The 17975-nt window shown below is 35.7% G+C and overlaps 3 protein-coding genes and 1 long non-coding RNA gene across 7 annotated transcripts; 2 read left to right on the top strand and 2 right to left on the bottom strand.

Moving 5' to 3' along the window:
• Positions 1-1095: 1095 nt before the first annotated feature.
• LOC111444956 lies at positions 1096-4837 on the bottom strand. The gene is made up of 2 exons (XR_002710764.1): positions 4707-4837; positions 1096-4390 (listed from the first exon to the last, which is right to left on the bottom strand). It is a non-coding gene; the product is annotated as an uncharacterized LOC111444956 (long non-coding RNA).
• A 2101-nt stretch (positions 4838-6938) lies between these two features.
• LOC111445013 (serine/threonine-protein kinase ppk15-like) lies at positions 6939-10066 on the top strand. 4 transcript variants are annotated; one of them, XM_023083191.1, is made up of 8 exons: positions 6939-7448; positions 7674-8130; positions 8215-8358; positions 8574-8853; positions 8928-9035; positions 9118-9396; positions 9469-9612; positions 9688-10066. In XM_023083191.1, exons 1-8 carry the CDS (start codon positions 7145-7147, stop codon positions 9862-9864), a joined length of 1893 nt encoding a protein of 630 aa, XP_022938959.1. In that variant the 5' UTR covers positions 6939-7144; the 3' UTR covers positions 9865-10066. The 4 variants fall into 4 exon arrangements, with proteins under 4 accessions (XP_022938959.1, XP_022938958.1, XP_022938960.1 ...); XM_023083190.1 differs by having other exon boundaries at positions 7674-8358; XM_023083192.1 differs by lacking the exons at positions 6939-7448; positions 7674-8130 and having other exon boundaries at positions 8231-8358; positions 8527-8853.
• A 287-nt stretch (positions 10067-10353) lies between these two features.
• Positions 10354-14950, bottom strand: LOC111445012 (NF-X1-type zinc finger protein NFXL2). Its single transcript, XM_023083189.1, has 13 exons — positions 13738-14950; positions 13503-13616; positions 13371-13426; positions 13176-13242; positions 12603-12695; positions 12201-12286; positions 11952-12114; positions 11658-11831; positions 11359-11549; positions 11188-11269; positions 10896-11102; positions 10673-10762; positions 10354-10585 (listed from the first exon to the last, which is right to left on the bottom strand). Exons 1-13 carry the CDS (start codon positions 14866-14868, stop codon positions 10427-10429), a joined length of 2613 nt encoding a protein of 870 aa, XP_022938957.1. The 5' UTR covers positions 14869-14950; the 3' UTR covers positions 10354-10426.
• Positions 14951-16353: 1403 nt separating this feature from the next.
• On the top strand, positions 16354-17510 carry LOC111445015. Its single transcript, XM_023083195.1, has 3 exons — positions 16354-16724; positions 16809-17074; positions 17303-17510. The coding sequence occupies exons 1-3, from the start codon at positions 16448-16450 to the stop codon at positions 17369-17371; spliced, it is 612 nt and encodes a 203-aa protein (XP_022938963.1). The 5' UTR covers positions 16354-16447; the 3' UTR covers positions 17372-17510.
• The last annotated feature ends 465 nt before the right edge of the window (positions 17511-17975 follow it).

Raw genomic sequence — 17975 nt, 5'->3', positions numbered from 1 at the left:
GGGGGGAAATCCTAAGCATATAATTTCTGCAATGACAAAGGGTATAAAGTATTTTTCCACTTTTGAAGCAGTGTTCATTTATTCTCAATAGAAGCTAACGAAATATAAATTCATAGGTTCTCTGCTCCCACTAAAGCAATTGGAGAGAAGAAAGTGTGTGTGGAACTAATCAGCCTGCGACAAAGATGGGAAAAAGAGAGATTCTAGGAGTAGAGGATCCACAAGACTTTGCATTATTTTCTGCAAAAAAGCATTTGCCTTTTAGCTACACGTTGGTTTCTTTTTCTTTTTCCCCTCTCTTTCCTGTTTTGCATCTACCTTGTATCTATGTGCATAATTATCAGGTGAAAATAATTGAGCGACAAACATTTTTCTTGCTTAACCCAACAAGGGAGTGAGTTTCATTTTATTTCGCACACTTCATTAAAGGAACAATTCTTTGAAATAAATTTGTGAATTTTTGATTTATAAAAGTGGCACCTACGAACGGCGTTCATACACGAGCAGCAGAACCAGATCTACCGCACCCACTAAGAGGATGAAAAAGAAATCCAAACGAGATCTTCAGTACCATAATTTTAGGCATATAAGTAAGATAAATAGAAAGAGACAAATATATATAGCTTTGTAAAGTCTCACAACACAAATACCTACACAATCTGCTCTGGATTCTTGTTGCTGACAATATGTTAATTCATTAGAAAGTTTGGTCATTTCTCACTGTCCATTCACAAGAAAAGAAATGAAAAGGTTGATCAGGTGGATTTAACCTGAAGGTTTTACTTATTTAATTCTCTTGAGCTATACCTCATAAGAAAGCTATGAACTCCCCCATATGAAAACCATATTCTTTGCACATCTATAGACAACAGTGGTGGAGGAGAAAGGACTGAATGAAATGCTTAAAAGAAGTTTGAGGCTGAAAAGTGGTGGGGGAGGGGGGGTCTATGCATATCTCCAGCAGTAGCTGTCATTCATGACAATATTCAATAATTCCATGTTAAAGGAGATCAAGTGGGGCTGTGAAAATAAATACATAAATATATTATAGAAGACAGAAACTTAAATGGGGAAAATCCAACAAACACATTTGGATGAACTGTCTAATATCGAACCTCAACTTCATTACCTATACATGGAGCTGTTAGCTTTTACACATCTTAGCTGTTTATGTTATTCTTCTAAATGCTCTCTCTTCTATAGATAAAAACATACATACATATATATTCAAGTAAATTGGGTTACATTATTTCATATGTAGTTAAGGGAATATTTCCGAAGTTCTATCAATTAGATCTTTAACAAAAACACATCAGAAATTCTTGAACTCAATCCTTCCTATCTCACGTAACAGGTCTTTATGCGTCTTTGAACAAATGACATCTCTAACAAGAAACTGTAAGAGCTAGACAATAAATTGAGGAAAATAAAGTCCTACAATTAAGAGAGGGATCAGTTGCTTCTTTAGGAGACCAGAAACACTGAAGAAATTGCTTTTCAATTAGTTTCCACTGAAAAAACAAATTAAGAAGGAGAAGATAATAAAACCTCAAAACATTTTGGGAAGATATTCAACCTTCCTCTCACTCTTGCAGTTGAACTACTTAACATCATTGCTGAAAAAGCTTTTTCAAATTAAGAGTGATGGGATTTGACTTTCGTCCACTAATGCACAAATATTATATTCCTCGCTCTCATACGTATCTGCTTTCTCATTAAAGTTCCAAGTGGGCAATCTCCAATTAGTTATGTTGTTGAATCAGGCTGCCAACTACTAAACGTCTAATTGGTCAATTGAAAAAATAAGAACAGAACTAGAAAGTAATACAAGGTGCATATCTTGTAGTAAATGGACCATTAACAGATGGGGTGGGCAATTATTCGTGCTTATCACAACTTTCATTTCTCCATCATCCTTACTTTCCATAAATGAAACTCGAAATACAGAATTATAGTTCCTATCAGCCCATTGGCAATCGTTGAACAGTAAGGTTAGTGCTGATCACACATGTCTATATGCTTTTCCACTCACTAAGGTTAATTTTAGGAGAAATAGAAGTTCAAATGTGTCAAACGAACAAGCAGTTTTAGCCTTTCAGTGGGAAAAGATTCATAAAAAACAGTGCTCGTGCAGAAAAGGTGCCAATGCTTAAATGAACCAAAAAGAGAGAAATATGATATGATGAGAAAAAGGTAATGGTGAAATGCCTTTCATATTGAAGTGCACGCTCAGGATTTATGAAATTAAGTGTGACAATGAAGAGGAACAAAGGTCTGTCCATTAAGAGACCCAGGATATATGCCTTGTAAAAGGGAAGTTCCTAGGAGTAATTCTACAGAACAAAAAAGAATAAATAAAAACAAAATATTATTCTAAGTGGTGAGTATACACCAATACAAATTAAACAAAACGAGTTGATACTCGTACTGTTCCCTACTTTATTAGATAAACTTGGTCCATAAATTAATTTATCCAAGATTATGCAGTATGTTTTGTCATAATTTTTAGCTAATTATGAGTTTTGGTCAAAGTGGCCACAAATATATTCAAATCCGTATCCTCTGAAATTATGCAATCCCAGCACCACGATTTAACGTTCTTGTCGCATAATGGGTGGTGGATATGACTTCACTCTTTCATTTCTCTTAATATTTTTTGACACTTGCAGAATTTCTTTGGTTCTGTAGTAATTGTTTTGATTCATAATGCGTTAGGAAAAGGTTTTCATAGTTGAGATATCCATCGTTGCTATAAATGGATGTTCTATTTATGACATGACACCAACGACTACAAGTTTTATGAACTTTTGAACAGAATAGCCCACTAGGCAATAATGACCAAGCTACAATCTACCCATCAACACAAAATATTTAAAGCATTTGGGGAAAAGTAAGCTTGGTAGTTTCTGGTAAGAAGGGTAATTAAATGCTAGTTCCACCCTGTAGTAATTTCTAACACAGCGCATATGAATGCCAAAAGAGGGATAGCCACTACGCCTTTATCAACATTACTTAAGCATACAAAAACCGAAATAAATGGAGAGTGATGAGTGGCATGGAAATATAGCATAGAAAATATGGCATCAACAAGCTTGGCCGTTGCATTTAAATAAAAAGACTTAGCCTATGACAGGATGAATTTGTTCAATGGATTAAATAGCCGTCGTGCCATCAAGCTGGAAAGATAGTTAAACATTGTCTAAGGTAAAAAATTATCCAGAAACAAGTTTATAAAAATATTGAAAGCAAGAAAAAGAAACCATAGTTATATTTCACAAATCACAGCTAGTTTAACTTTTAAGCGTTTAAATTTGAATTCAACTAATATCTCATTTTGACTTGAGATAGTTTCGTTTAATAAAAGAATCCGAAAAATAAAAAATAAACAAAGAACACAGAAAACCAAATCTTTATGCTTTCTAAACTCGTCATACTTTCTGAGATAGATTCTGAAAGAATTCAATGCTTGAATCAAACACACTTTTATCAATTCATTCTATGCCATGTTTCTGAAAACAAATATATGTATATATTTGAACAATCAAACAAAACCTTAACCATCACTCCTACTAAAACCTGCATAAGATAATATTTGTCTTTTAGTAACTATACTCGTAAATAATTTCACCCACATAGACACCCCTAACAAAAGAAAAGAAAGAATGAAAGAAAGAAAGAAAGAGTGGCAGAAAAAACAAAAAGTGAAGTAATAAAGTATATTCCACAAAGCAAATAATTTAAGGGTAGAATTGATTAACCGCACTAAGGCCTAGCCTAATCTCAACACAGAACAGTGGAAGAACCTCCTCCCACTGGTATCTTCTTTTCTAAATTAGTACAGAAATATGCTGGTAGTCTGCTTTTTGGCCCACCCATGTCCCATATGCTTTATAATGCTTCAATCACTACAAAAGTCTAGCAAAATACTCAATAATATCCCCCCAAGAAAAAGAAACAGGAATTTCAATTATGTGATTATGTGTGTGGGGATGCCTATTCCTCAGTAGGAGATGCGTATGGCTCTGTCCAAGCACAGGAAGCGATCCCTGGACTATGGAAAAAGTTTTTTTTTTTTCTTTTTTTTTTCTTTTTTCTTTTCCACGTAAAGAAGAAATCATAAAGCTGTTGAAACTATGGAAGGAAAATTGTATGAGAAAGAAAGAAAATAAAATTATGAAGGGAAACAAGAGGGGATATTGGGGTGGGGTTGGTGGGTGTCTGAGTGGACTACATTGTCTTGGCCTTTGGGTTTTACCATAAATAGTAAATCTGAGTGTATGCTATGTGCTTAGTGGGGAACCTGGTTCTTACTCCATTACCTTTCCTGATTGCGACACGTTTTCACTTTCACTTTCACTTCATACTCCATTTTTAACACCCAATTCTTCTTCTGTTTTCAAAATTCAACAACATGGCATCATTTTGAGTCTCGGATGCAGCAAGATAACTCCAACTTTACTTTTCAACTTTCGAAGTGGTAAAGTGAGACAAAAAACAAAAGGACAAAAAAAACGAATCGAATAATAACTTCGATAGAAAAATCCTCCGATTCTAGGGCTACATATTTTCCTTCAAGATTCGCACATCAAAATTCAATTCAATGTTGCAGAGATTTCCAATATTTGTATCAGTTAACATCCTTCACGCAGCAAAAACTCTAACCTCCAATTAGATTACCATAAAAACATACACAAAAACATACTAACCTTCTTGCTCCTTCGGTCTCCATTCCGTCCTCTAAATTCTCTAACCAACGCAGCTCCTCCACCAATTTGAGAAATCACTTCGCACAATTTTTCTGTTCAATGGCTCATGGAATGAGTAAACGAGTGATTATAATCTACCCACAAATCCAACACTTTTCTCAAAATTTAGAACATTTCTATTATCATTAAAAAAAAAAAAAAAAAAAAAAAAAGTAAAAAAAAAAATATTTATTTTCATCCAATAATTAAAAAGTCGCTGCAAGTTTTACCGAGGTTTAAATTGAAGGGGTAGAATATATCTTGGGCCTGAGAGACTCATGATGAATTGGGCCGTACAAGAAAATAAATTTAATGACGAAAGCCCAGCCCAATCTCAAGCCCAATATTGGGCTGTGTATCCAAAATCATTATTTTTTTCTTTTGAAAAAATACAAATAAAAGAGCATAATCTAAATAAATTCTAATAATATCTTACACTATTAAATTGCCTTCCATAAATATTTTAAAATATAAATATATTAGAAAGTTAGACGAAAGTTAAAATTTGAACCGTGACCTAAAATAAAAATTAATATCGAAACATTATTACGTCATTTTGAATCACTGCTACGTATATTATTAATTTAATAAATTTTAAATTAAGAATAATATTGCAAAATTTAAAGAAAATAAATATAATAGTTATAATATATGAAAAATGGTGAGGGGAGATGGCATGATTAAGAGGCCCACGTGGGGTGAAGAGTCAAATCAATGCTCAAGGTTAGCTGATAATGAAGATTGGTGTTCATGTTGGTGTTGTTGGTGATGGAACTCCACGTGAAATGTTCTACTTCTGGTTAATTTCATATTATTTTTATAATTTATAATAATAATTATTTATTTATTTTTATCAATTTTCCCATTATTTTCATTTTTCTTACCAAATATATTTAAATTTTTAGAAGATAAAACTTCTAAGCAAATAAATAATAAATATATATTTTAAATCAACGTCAACCATGCATTATTTTTCATTAAATTCAAAACTATTTAGTCTAAAATAATAAACTATCGTGCATTATAATTCACAAACATTGACTTTAATACCTTATGTTCCTGTCATATAATTAGTTAACGTTACTTTTTATTAAATTATTATTTTTTTTAGTTCTCAATAGGTTCAACATCGAACTATAATAATTAATATTTTATCATATTCCTCTCTCTCGACAAATATCGCTACCTATTCTATACTATAATACTTAACGATTTATTTAATAAATGTTTTTAAAATAAAAAGATTAAAAAAAAAAAGGAAGAAAATAATTAATCCTCAACACGTAATCACATGGAGAAAGAAATAGAAAGAAAAGGGGTTGGTGCAATTGCTTCATCACACCCACCCCCAAAAAGTCGGTTGCACCTGCAAAATTATTTCTCCATTAATTATTATTTATTCACTTTTATCATATTCATATTTTTAATTCTTTTTCCATAAAATTAAATATTGCCCAATTCCAATCTATTTTATATGTTTAAAGTATTTTTTAAGCTTAAAAAATAAAAGTAAAAATAGTAATTTTACAAAACTTATTTTTTATATTTAAATATTCAATCGATGAATAGACCAATCATTGAATGAGTTGTAATTTCATCGTCATTAGGTAAGAGGAGCATATAGATCTTTGTTAGTGAGAGTGAACGAGTTGCTATGCTCGTTCATCCATTCATCCATATGCCTTTAAGAGACAGAAAAAGACATTACAACCTTAAACTCGAGAAGGGATTATTAATTTATTATAAATCAAATCACTAAAATATTTTATTATACAATTATACGTAACGAGTTAAAACAGACAATATTTACTAGTGGTAAGTTTGAAGTGTTACATATTGATACAAAGCTGAAAAGGTGTATCTGTAGCTTAAAATATTTTTGTATTTTGTATTTTTTTTAATACCAATGAGAAAAGGTGAGAAAATTTTGGAAGACGTTGAATAAAGAAGCTTCTATGAAAATAAATAAATATTTTTAGAGAGGAATAATAAAAAGGGAGTGGAAAAGTTGAAATGAACTCGGTCCCCAACGACTACTAAATCTTGTCGAGGAATTAAAAAAATAGAGAACAATCATGACACGTGTAAGGGTGAAGTTTGCCGACGTGGAAAATCGAACGACTCGTAGTGAATTGGACCCACCAATCAAAATCCGTACAAAATCGAGGCTAAGTTGGCACTGTGTAAATCGGTTCAGTTTCACAGAACATTGTAAAGGAGAGAGAAACGGAGAGTGAAGAAGAGAGGTAGAGAGAGAAAATTCTCTCAAGCATGCAAACGCCGAGTCGACCCAAAACAAGTTCCAATTTCACCAATCCAAATCTTCTCAATTACCATTTCGAGTCGTTTCTCTAACACCCCATCAATCAATTTCTCTCCAATTTTGAGCTTCTTCATCCATGGCGGTTTCCGACGTGGACGCAGTGCTCGAATTTCTTAAGAAAAATGGGTTTTCAGAGGCAGAGTCGGCTCTCAAAAGGGATGTCGTCGACAAATCCGATTTGGGTTCTTTTGATTTTGAAAAATTCTTCTTTCCGATGCTCCCTGCTCCACCTCCGGTCAGAATCCCCTCCACTTCCCGGCAATTCGCCGCTCTTTCTGGCGGCGAGGCCGACGGCGACCATCGTTTTGGATCGAACTCTGTTTCCTCTGATGATGAGTTTGTGAGCTTGAGGTCTTCTACTTCTGACGTTTGCTCTTCTGGTAATGGGTTAGATTTGAAGTTAGATTCATTGCTTGTTTATGAAATTCGGAATAGTCTCTTCAACTTGTCTTAATCGTACTGGGTTGAAGTAGAAACAGTATCCTTACTTTGATTTCCCCTGTTCTTAGATCCATAATGTTCTTTCTTTTTTGAAAACCCCATGTTCTTATATTTTACAAACTCAAACTGGATATTGAAATTGGGATCTTTGTGTTCTGTTGCAGAATTCATCAATCCTTACGGTGTTTCATCAGAGTCTTCTTCAGATATCGCCTCTCAGTTCGACACGGCGCGTGATTACCACGAATTCGATTTGCAGAATGATCTCCTTTGGTATGATGAGAAAGAGGATGTGAATTTCTTTGGCTGCCCCAGTGAGGATAAGTTTATAATGACTACTGAGAGAGACGAGCAGTTTAGTAGTTTGTCAGCTCCCGAGAAGTCGATTCTTTGTCGTACAGCTCACTCGAGTGACGAACGTTTGATCGAGATCACAAATCATCCTTATAAGCAAGGCTTAGAGGGGCTGTCTGAGGGTTGCCTTCCTTTTTGCAAATGTTGTGTTGCCAATGGAGAGTTTTATAGCCACAAGAGTGATTTCCAGTTGAAAGTAGTTAAAGACATTGCCACTAACTGTGATTCCTCGACCGAAATATATTGTTCTTCGAACTTCGTCCACGGGTTTGAAAATAACAATGACTCCCTAAGTAAAGTTCTTGAAAAAAGTTATATACATAACGCAGCTGATGGCTATAACGTCGATAGTCATGGAGAAGTAGAGGAGGAAGCCGATGAATCTGAACCAGTTACAGATGGAGATGGCGTTGCTGCTGACGAGCTACCGATGTGTGGTATCAACGACGATGAATTTGAAGTATTTGATCTGAGAATTATACATAGAAAGAACAGGTGAGCTACCAACGATGTCTAAAAACCATGTTTAAACGACTAGGCACTCGATCGCTCTTACGTTTTAGCTATCTATAGATGTTTAATTCAAGTGAAGTGACATTTGTTGCAAAGATCTTCACTTTCTGCTCTCTGCTTTGATAGATATTTAAAGCTTGTGTGTTGCAGGTTGATATGTAGCAATGAGTTGTTCTCATGTATTATGCAATATACAGGACTGGATTTGAAGAGAGCAAGGATTTTCCTATTGTGCTAAATACCGTCCTTGCAGGCCGATACTATGTAACCGAGTACCTCGGATCGGCTGCTTTTAGTAAAGTTATTCGAGCACACGATCTACAGACGGGCATAGATGTTTGCCTAAAGATCATAAAAAACGACAAAGATTTCTTTGATCAGAGCTTAGACGAGATCAAACTTCTAAAGCTTGTCAACAAACACGACCCTGCAGATCGGCGTCACATTTTACGGCTGTACGACTACTTTTATCATCAGGTTGGTTTTATCTGTTTGAACTTTTGAGTATACTTTAGCTCGACTCACTCGTTTGTGTATTGCAAATTTGACAGGAACATCTCTTCATTGTTTGTGAACTACTTCGAGCGAACTTGTACGAGTTTCAAAAATTCAATCAAGAGTCTGGTGGAGATGCTTATTTTACATTTCGTAGATTGCAGGTATGTTCGTTTATATTAGGACAGCGGAGTGGTTTCTCGAGTTAGAAACGTAGATTAAAGTCTATCGATTTTGTTTCGACAGTTTATTACGCGTCAGTGTTTGGAGGCATTGGAGTTCTTGCATCATTTGGGAATCATTCACTGTGATCTAAAGCCAGAAAACATTCTTCTTAAAAGTTACAAACGATGCGAGATTAAGGTTATCGACCTTGGAAGCAGTTGCTTTCAATCAGATAACTTGTGCCTATACGTGCAGTCTCGATCGTATAGAGCTCCGGAAGTAATTCTAGGCCTCCCGTATGATCCAAAGATCGACTTATGGTCTCTTGGTTGTATCTTGGCTGAGCTATGGTCTGGAGAAGTAAGCTTTTCTTTATCATCTAGATAAAACTCCGCTTTGAGCAAAACTGATCGAGCTGCTATGCCTTCCCAGGTATTGTTTCCGAACGATGCAGTTGTAATGATCCTTGACCGCATGATCGGGTTGTTCGGTCCCATCGACCTGGAGATGCTCCTAAAAGGACAGGAGACACACAAGTACTTCACTAAAGAATATGATCTGTTTTATATGAATGAGGTTGGTTTCAGATTCCCTTGGGAAATGTTGAGCATAATGTTCTCTTTTAAGAACGTTTGAGAATTTTCATTTCAGGAAAATGATCAAATGGAGTTCATCATCCCCGAAGAGTCCTCCTTGGAGAATCATTTGCAGGTTTTTGACTCCGTGTTCATTGATTTCCTTTCGAACTTACTCGAGATCAATCCAGAAAGACGACCAACTGCAAAGGAAGCTCTGGCACATCCGTGGCTGTCGCAGTCGTACCCGTAAACATTCTCATAATTTTTTGAAGAAGTATCAAATAAATTAAAGAAAGTAATAATAAGAGGGAAAAAGATAAAAAAGAATTGGCTTCTGGTTTTGCTCTTTTTTGTAAATGTCTGAAGAAAAAGAAACTTTGTAGAATTGATTCAATGAATTAGAAACTTGTCAATTTTGTGATATGAGAAATGAAAGTTTTGGTTTTTGCTTACATTTTGAGTCTTAATTTCAATAAACTTATGCAGAGTGTTGTATATATTAAAAATAAGCCTTCTAATTTGAAATGAATGTACGGTAACACGTGCAGGTGATGAAGTTTTGATAACATTTCTCGTACAACAAGCATCGTAAACAGAACCTTGAACCAAAGTTTACCGAGTTACCTCAAACAAACTCCGAGATGTGATGAACAGGGCAAAAATTACATTATTACAGAGTGCCATTAGTGAATCCATAGAAACACCAAGATGAATGAGACTTGTAGAAAAGAAATCATGTGCTAATAATATCTATTTTTACAAACTCAAATATGTAAGTTCCTGTGATGCTAATTAGGAAGGAGGTTGAAACATTAGATTCGAGGGTATCTCCTTCTTGGTCTTTGCTTTTCAGCTTCGTTCATCCAGTCATTCAGCCATAACAGGCCCTTGTAACCATACAAGGATATCAAGACCACAGCAATCATGATGACCATTATTACAAGAGTATACTTCAATGCTCCAAACAATTTCTGTCCACAGGGATTTTAGTTCAACCAAGTAAGAACACAAACTACAGATGTTGCTCATTTTGTACAGAACTAGCTCAAGGAGAGTACCTGTAGTCTCGAGATCGGCTTAACTTCTTGTATCGTGTCACGCCTTCTCTTTCGCTTTGATACTTGCTTCTTGGTATCAGCCTCCTTTACCTTTACCCCCAAGCAATTGATCATATTAAAATTGAAATCAGTAATGGGCCATTGCATTTACTAAAAACTGAAACTGAAACATTCGTTTAGTATTCAAATACAGATTTCTGTAGTGCAGTATGAAATACGTTACCCCGGCGACTTCAGGTTTCCGTTGAGATAATTCTGACTCAACAACCTGTATTTTACGTTTGCAATCGGAACCACAAGGTAAAAGGCCATACCCAAATTGGGTTTTCGGTATGTCTTTCGGGTCACGATCCGTTTTGCTATAAGCTGCTTGTACGTCCTTGCACAACCACTCCTTTTTCAAGGTTTGGCATCCACAACGAACCGTAACCTTGGAAATTTTCAAATACAAATTTGCAGAAACAAATCCCTGTTATTAGTGTTCAAGAAACTATGGAAGATAACCAAGGAGGTACCTTTTTCGAACAATTTTCGGGTGACGGGCATTTCCCAGGATGACAGGTTTCAGAACACAGATGTGTGCAGTGGGGCAACTTTCTGCAATGACAAACACCTCCAATGTTGTTTAAGCTTTGTTTTTTTATTAAGAAAAAGTATCACCAACAAGTAATAGTATCTTTGACTACCTGTGGCAAGGTCCACCGCAGGACAATACAGCCATTTGCTCCTCAGGAGGCAGAGTAATGTAGTACATACACTCGAAAACATGGACCATTGTACCGCAGTGACACGAACGTTTTAAAAGCACTTTGCAGGGAGGACAATCTCCAGGATGGCATTTTACGGGACATGGATGTGCACATTTTGGCTTCCTCTCCTAGGAAAAAGAAAAAACTATTTATTCTCAGACTGGAGATGACTTCCACATCAAAGATGAAGGGAAAAACAGAAAATCACATGATATACCAAAACTGAAGATGCCAACCTTTTCACAAGGAAGTTTACACTTTTCGCAAGACTCGCTCAAGTCTTTTCGGGATGATGATGGAGGTTGGCTCTTGAGCGCGTGGCAAATTTTGGTACAATAATGATTGGTACAGGGAAGAGGATTTCCGCATAAATTATCACAAGAAAATTGTGTAATATTTGAGCAAACCATCTGAGGAAAAGCAATGGGATGAGCAAAAATTTACCAAAAACAACCCTCAGATAACTCAAAGGGAACTTGCAAGGAAGTGTTCAAGTTATAATCCAAGACTGCTTGAAACCTACAACTAACCATTCTCTCAGCACCAATGTGTTGACCCAAACACGGTCGCCACACTAATTCTGGGCACGGAGGACATAGAGAACCAGGACTAGGTTCCTCTGGATGAAACGCTTTCTTTTTCTTTGGTTTCAATGTGAACTCTGGTTTAGGAGGAGGCTTGGGACCATGGCATCTAAATAAAGGAAAGGAGATGAAAAGGTCAAGAAGGATAAAAGAAGATTTAAACTCCAATCATTGTCATCAGAAGGTTTTGCTAACCTCAATTGGCATTTATGCCCACATGAATATTCTTCTTCACAAATTCTGCGACATGGGGGACAAGCTCCATAATGGCATTTGTGTGGCTGAATAAAAACATGTCAATGGTCAAGAAAACCAAATCACCTCTTTATAGATATGGGAGCTAACTGACGCTTCATGCATTCGTAAAAGTTGTCATTTTTCAAAAAGGAAAAAAAGTGCAAATTATATCGATATGGATCTGAACCCGAACCAGTTATTCAACCATGCAGAGTGCATCTCAGTTCTAAAATATAGAAGTCAAGTAAAATGTTAAAAAGAGGAAGAAATTATTGGGTGAGTTATTGATATTCTAATGAGATTTCAAAAGTAAAGATCCAACACACATTAGCAAGAAACCAAGTCATAGCACAAAACTACCTTTAGACTTGATCTATGGCTGCATAGAGGTGGGACAGGACATCGTTTAGGACATTTTGGAGGCTTCTGATCCATCTCAGTGCCACAAGGAACCTAATTTAGTTCGCGACACAAATAAAAGATTCAGAATACAAATATCAGAACACGCACATATATCTACTACAGCTCTCAAAAAAATACTTTTATTTGTGTTGTTCTGTAAAGCCTAACAATATGAAAGTAAATTATAATCATATAGTAAATGAAAATCAAGCACACCGACACAATAGGACCTGTACTACTTACCAAAGTCTAGCGCTTAAGCCTTACGCCCTTTAACCACAAGAAACCAGACCACCATTATGTTTAAAGTCCAAGTGATAAGTACACAATCTTCAGCCACAAATTACAGAAATGCAACGTGTTCAAGTTATTGATTGGAGAGAATTTTGAAAATTTGAAAATTATGCACAAACTTAGATTTCATTTCTTCAGCTCCAAGTTAACATAATTCACCCAAGCAGATAACAATATGGTATAAAATGAAATAGGATGTCTTGTACAACTATGAAAATTAAAGAGCCAATGTTTCACCTCAAAGTGTGTCTCGCCACACGCACACGATATCGTTACCATCACTGGACAAGGAGCACAAGGACCTCTGCAATACCAAATTGATTGTTTGCATTAATTCATCAATATCATTCAAATACAGCTCAATCTAATTACTGTACAGAAGAAGAATCATTAAAAATAGCCATGATCAATCTACTTAATATAATGACATACCTATGACATGGGGAGGGACATTTGTGGTTTTTACATCGCAACCTCCTGCCACAAATCTAAAATTTTGAAAAGTTAATAATCCTCCGCAGACATACAGAACTGAACGTAACAACCTAAGAGAGCAATAGAAACCTCTGAGCAGGGCGGGCAGTCACCGTCACAGCAGCGGCGTCTACAAGCATGGCGTCCACAGTCTCGCATTCTCTGGCACTTCCTCTCACATGCCAAATCTTGATAACAAGGAATCTACTCTAGACTTAGTTACATTTTACCATCTCTAAACTCATTGATAATTGAACTTCTTTTTCTATTTCATTCATTTCCAAAGCATTAAAAATAAACAGAGAATATTGAAAAGAAAAAGTACCTCTTTCCTCAAGCTTCCACACCTGCAGGACTTGAAGACAACAGTTCTGCAAGTTCCAATACATGGGCCGCGGTGACATCGCTCTGGACACCTATGATAGCCACAAGGAAGCATCTTTTCACATGTAGCCCCACAAAGTGATACAGCAACATCACAAGGTATTCCTTCATACGCCTTTTTCCCACAGGGGCACGTTCGTTTCCCCTTAAACGGACACTGGCCACACTCTCCAGAGTGACACCCTTCATTGCACGAATGTTTCCCACATCCCAACAGTTTATTACACTCTATCTCACACCGAAAATTCCGATCCCAGCATTCCCTTTTCTCCACAGTCTTCCCACATTGACATTTAAATACACCTTGAATACGACACGGCGGACAAGAACCCTCATGGCAAATCTCCGCGCACTTGTGCCTACCACAATCCAACACTTTGGAGCAGATATTGTTACAAGAAAAATTCTTAAACCCACATCGTCGAGCGTCCCGAACGGACCCACAATAGCAACTAGCCTGCACTATCTTTGGACATGAGGGGCAAGGACCGGGGTGGCACAAGAGCAAGCAATGATGACCACAGTTGTGTTTCAATGGCCTGCCGCATACCTCACCACATGAATGGGGTAAAATCCAAGGATCATCGCTTGGTGGGTTTTCCAATTTCCCACAGAAACAAAAGTACTTCTTAGGAATTGAAGATTTGGAATACTCAACTCTACATTTGGGGCAGTTCCACCCAGAGTGCTCGTCAGGCTTATCGGGGGAGACAAGAGAGCGTGTGGCAGCTCGCGCAGCGGCCAAATCCGAAGCCTGGCGAGCCCAACTCTGAATACAAAAGAGATGAAAAACGTCAAAACAGAGAGAATAACAGGACCATGTGGGGTCCGTGAGGCGGATGCGTTCGAGGCATATCAAACAAGACAATGCGCCGGAGGAGGAGGAGGTGAGGAAGGATTGGATCTTAGATAAGTCAGCGGTAGTGGTAGATCGGCCGGTGAATTCGAAATAGGCTTTGAAAACGGAATCAGAGAGATCAAGATGACGGAGGGATTGAGATCCGGTGTTGTCATCGTCGGAATTAGAATCGGAGTCAGAGATGGTCCGTCGATGGTCGTGGGTTGAGATCATGGTTGAAGTGCGGAGGAAGAGGGCACAATGAACTTTGGACTCTTTTTATTAATTTTGTGAATACTTATGGGCCTGCTCCCTCTTTCTACTCTCAATCCCATTTTTACAAATTCTTTTGGAAGATATTTTTCTCTCCCAATTAACATCCTCGTCCATAGCTGTTTTTTTTTTTTTTTTTTTGCAATCCATGTAAATAAATATTATTATTTTTTAATTTTTTCAAAAAAATTTAAAACAGAGAGGTTTTCACATTAGTATAAAAAAGGTTTCATACCCTTTTTCAACCAATACCAGATCTCACAATCCACAGGCCTAGTGTCCGTCCTTGTTGGCATATTGTTCCATGTCTTGTAACAGCCCACCTAAATAATGATTTGTTCTCCACTCAAATCGATGCGAGATCTCACATTTTAGTATCCATTTAATTTATCTTCTTTCTTAAATAATTGGATGCGTTAAATTAATTCACTTAATTCGGTATATTAAAGTTGCAAAAAAAATTATTTTTTTTTAAATGACGTTGAATTAGTATAAATTGAATTGAAGATAAAAAATGATTTTTTTTCTAGTAATTTATTTTTATTTTGGGGCATTTATTTCCCGGAATCTTAGATCAAATGGCGCGCTAAGGGCTTGAAATGGACAACTATTTATAATTTGTGATATATTACATACTATATTTATATTTTATGCAATATTGAGCACTGCCATGTCATGTATTGTCGATTACAAAAATAAATAGTTAATATTTTATTTTTTAACCGTCAAACACAACTATGTATTTAAATTCAAAATAATGGTCACAATCAATTAGATTTTAAAATAAATTTATAGATCGTCGTTATTGTCAGCTGTGAGTGACGTGTACTAAAATCTTTCTTCTAGAAGGTTTTATTATTATTATAATATATTTTTTAAATTACAAAGGATTTATATTGTTATTTTAATATATATATATATATAAAGGGTAGTGTTTGTACCCATACATTGCATTAGGCATAAAATTGTAAGTTTATTTATTATATATATATTTTTTTTTTTCATTTTACTCAACTTAAAAAAAAATTAATCTCATATTTCTTGTCCGTTTTAAAATCGTGAGTTTAACGACGAAACATAACAGATCAAAATAGACAATATATGCTAGCAAGATTTTGGCTATTTCAAATGATATCAGAGTTAGACGCTGAACGTTATGTTAGCTAAGATGCTGCCCCTCTCCCTAAAGAGAATGGTTGGAGAGGAAAATGAAGTTAGCCTCACGAATTTATATCTACTATGGGTGAATTTAGACCGACACTTATGGGTACGAATAAGAAATGTTTTGTTGGTCAAACAAATGATTAAAAAGAATGAAAATCAACGTTAATTTGGAAGAGAAAAGAATGAGAAGGACATTTGAGTGTAGCCGTTAACATTTTTTTATGTGTATTTGATGACCGTTGAATTTTCCCCAATTCACCACATTTCAAAGTCTTCTCTTCCTCTTCCTCTTGCTCATCCATCACTCAATTTCAAACTCTGCAAAATTCCATCTGCTGCGACATCGAAAACCCACATAGCAATCCCAAAATTGGAGATGGGTTTTCAAAAGGAAGAGAAATCAGTGAGGATTTTGAGGGCTTTGAAGACCCTCTTCTTCTTAATCACCATGTTCATATCTCTGCTTTTCTTCTCAGCTCCAATTCTTCTCGCCATTGCCGATGCGCTTCTTCCTTCTCTTCTTCTCTCCGCCCTCCTCTTCCCCGATTCTCTCTCCTTCAAATCTCTCTCTTCCCATCTCCAAACCTACGATTTTGGTTCATCCCTTGTTGACATTCCGCTCATCTCCATTTCCAGATCCGCCATCATCATCTGTAAGCCATTTCTCTTGCAAACACAGAGTGATGAAAATGAAGTTGTGTTTATGGATATGGGTTTTGTTTTGTTTTGTTTTGTAGGTTTTTACAGTTTGTGCGATGGGCCGAAGCTATCTCGAGGGCCATACTTAGCGGCGGCAATGGCTTGTTCTTCGACATCTCTGGTTTTTGTTTCGGTGAAAGCCTTGTTCATGTTTGGTGAGATGAGGATTGAGCAAGCAGGGGCCATGGAAATGGCTCTGTTTGGTTGCTCTCTGGTTTTGGCTGTCGGCCACATCGCTGTGGCCTACAGAACCAGCTGCCGACAAAGAAGGAAGCTTCGGGTTTTCCAAATCGACATTGAAGCCGTAAGAATTTCCATTTTCCTCTAATTTTCAGGTTAAATTTAAAGAATATTATTTTGGAACAGATTAAATTTAAGATTTATTTAAAGTAAATAAACTAAATTTTAAAAATTGAAAGTAAGCTAAAGCAAAATAATATTTTGATCTAATTTAATTTTCTTAAAAAAAAAACATTAATGAAAAAAAAGAGAGAGAATTAAATTTAGAATGTCGGTTCTTCCTTATCTGTAGGTTGCAGCTTGCCATAAAGGGTTTCCACAGTTGAAAAATACCATTTTGGAAGGTAAAGCTGTAGAGTAATTCATGGAAGGCATGTTAGGTTGCAGACGACATGTCGGATTCGCAAGGAAGCAGATAAATCGGATAGGTTAAGGATGTGTATATATGGAGTTTTCCAAAAAAATAACCATAATATATAAACAATGCATGAGAATGGATTGGGTGGAATTTTTCTTTTGTTTTTTTCTTTTAAATTGTAAACATGGGAGATTTTATATATTATGGAAACATATTAAAATTTTCTTAAACACACACGTTAATAACTTCAATTTTGAAAAAAAAAAAAAAAAATTTAACGAGGTTAGTAATACATATTTAAATTTTATGATATTTAATTATTATTATAAATATATATGTTTTTTTTAATAATTTAAAAAATAATTACATAACCAATCTAACCCCAATAAGAAGAGTTGAATGGTGAAATCTATTCAAATTGTGCGTGTTATCCATTAAATTAATTTAAATTTTTTGAATTAATACATAAGATTTTTTCAATCTAACCCTTTCACTAAACGTGTGTACACGTTTAAATAATTCTCATGATTTTTTTTTCTTACTATTTATGGTATTTTCTACGTGTACACTTTGAGCAATTTATTTTAGTAGTGGACCTTTCAATAAT

Source organism: Cucurbita moschata, unplaced genomic scaffold, assembly GCF_002738365.1.
Source record: "Cucurbita moschata cultivar Rifu unplaced genomic scaffold, Cmos_1.0 Cmo_Scf00007, whole genome shotgun sequence".
Classification (NCBI taxonomy): Eukaryota; Viridiplantae; Streptophyta; class Magnoliopsida; order Cucurbitales; family Cucurbitaceae; genus Cucurbita; species Cucurbita moschata.
Note: the sequence above shows the minus strand (reverse complement) of the source record. Positions and strands in the feature narration are given on the sequence as shown.

Bases quoted from the DNA above. Each gene is read 5' to 3' on its own strand.
- LOC111445015 (XM_023083195.1), top strand. From the start codon at position 16,448: ATGGGTTTTCAAAAGGAAGAGAAATCAGTGAGGATTTTGAGGGCTTTG. The intron at 16,725-16,808 runs GTAAGCCATTTC...TTTGTTTTGTAG, and splicing joins CAGATCCGCCATCATCATCT to GTTTTTACAGTTTGTGCGAT. The intron at 17,075-17,302 runs GTAAGAATTTCC...CCTTATCTGTAG, and splicing joins TCCAAATCGACATTGAAGCC to GTTGCAGCTTGCCATAAAGG.
- LOC111445013 (XM_023083190.1), top strand. From the start codon at position 7,145: ATGGCGGTTTCCGACGTGGACGCAGTGCTCGAATTTCTTAAGAAAAAT. The intron at 7,449-7,673 runs GTAATGGGTTAG...GTTCTGTTGCAG, and splicing joins TTCTGACGTTTGCTCTTCTG to AATTCATCAATCCTTACGGT. The intron at 9,397-9,468 runs GTAAGCTTTTCT...ATGCCTTCCCAG, and splicing joins CTGAGCTATGGTCTGGAGAA to GTATTGTTTCCGAACGATGC.
- LOC111445012 (XM_023083189.1), bottom strand. From the start codon at position 14,868: ATGATCTCAACCCACGACCATCGACGGACCATCTCTGACTCCGATTCT. The intron at 11,270-11,358 runs GTAGTCAAAGAT...TTGTCATTGCAG, and splicing joins TGCGGTGGACCTTGCCACAG to AAAGTTGCCCCACTGCACAC. The intron at 10,586-10,672 runs GTACTCTCCTTG...CCCTGTGGACAG, and splicing joins AGCCGATCTCGAGACTACAG to AAATTGTTTGGAGCATTGAA.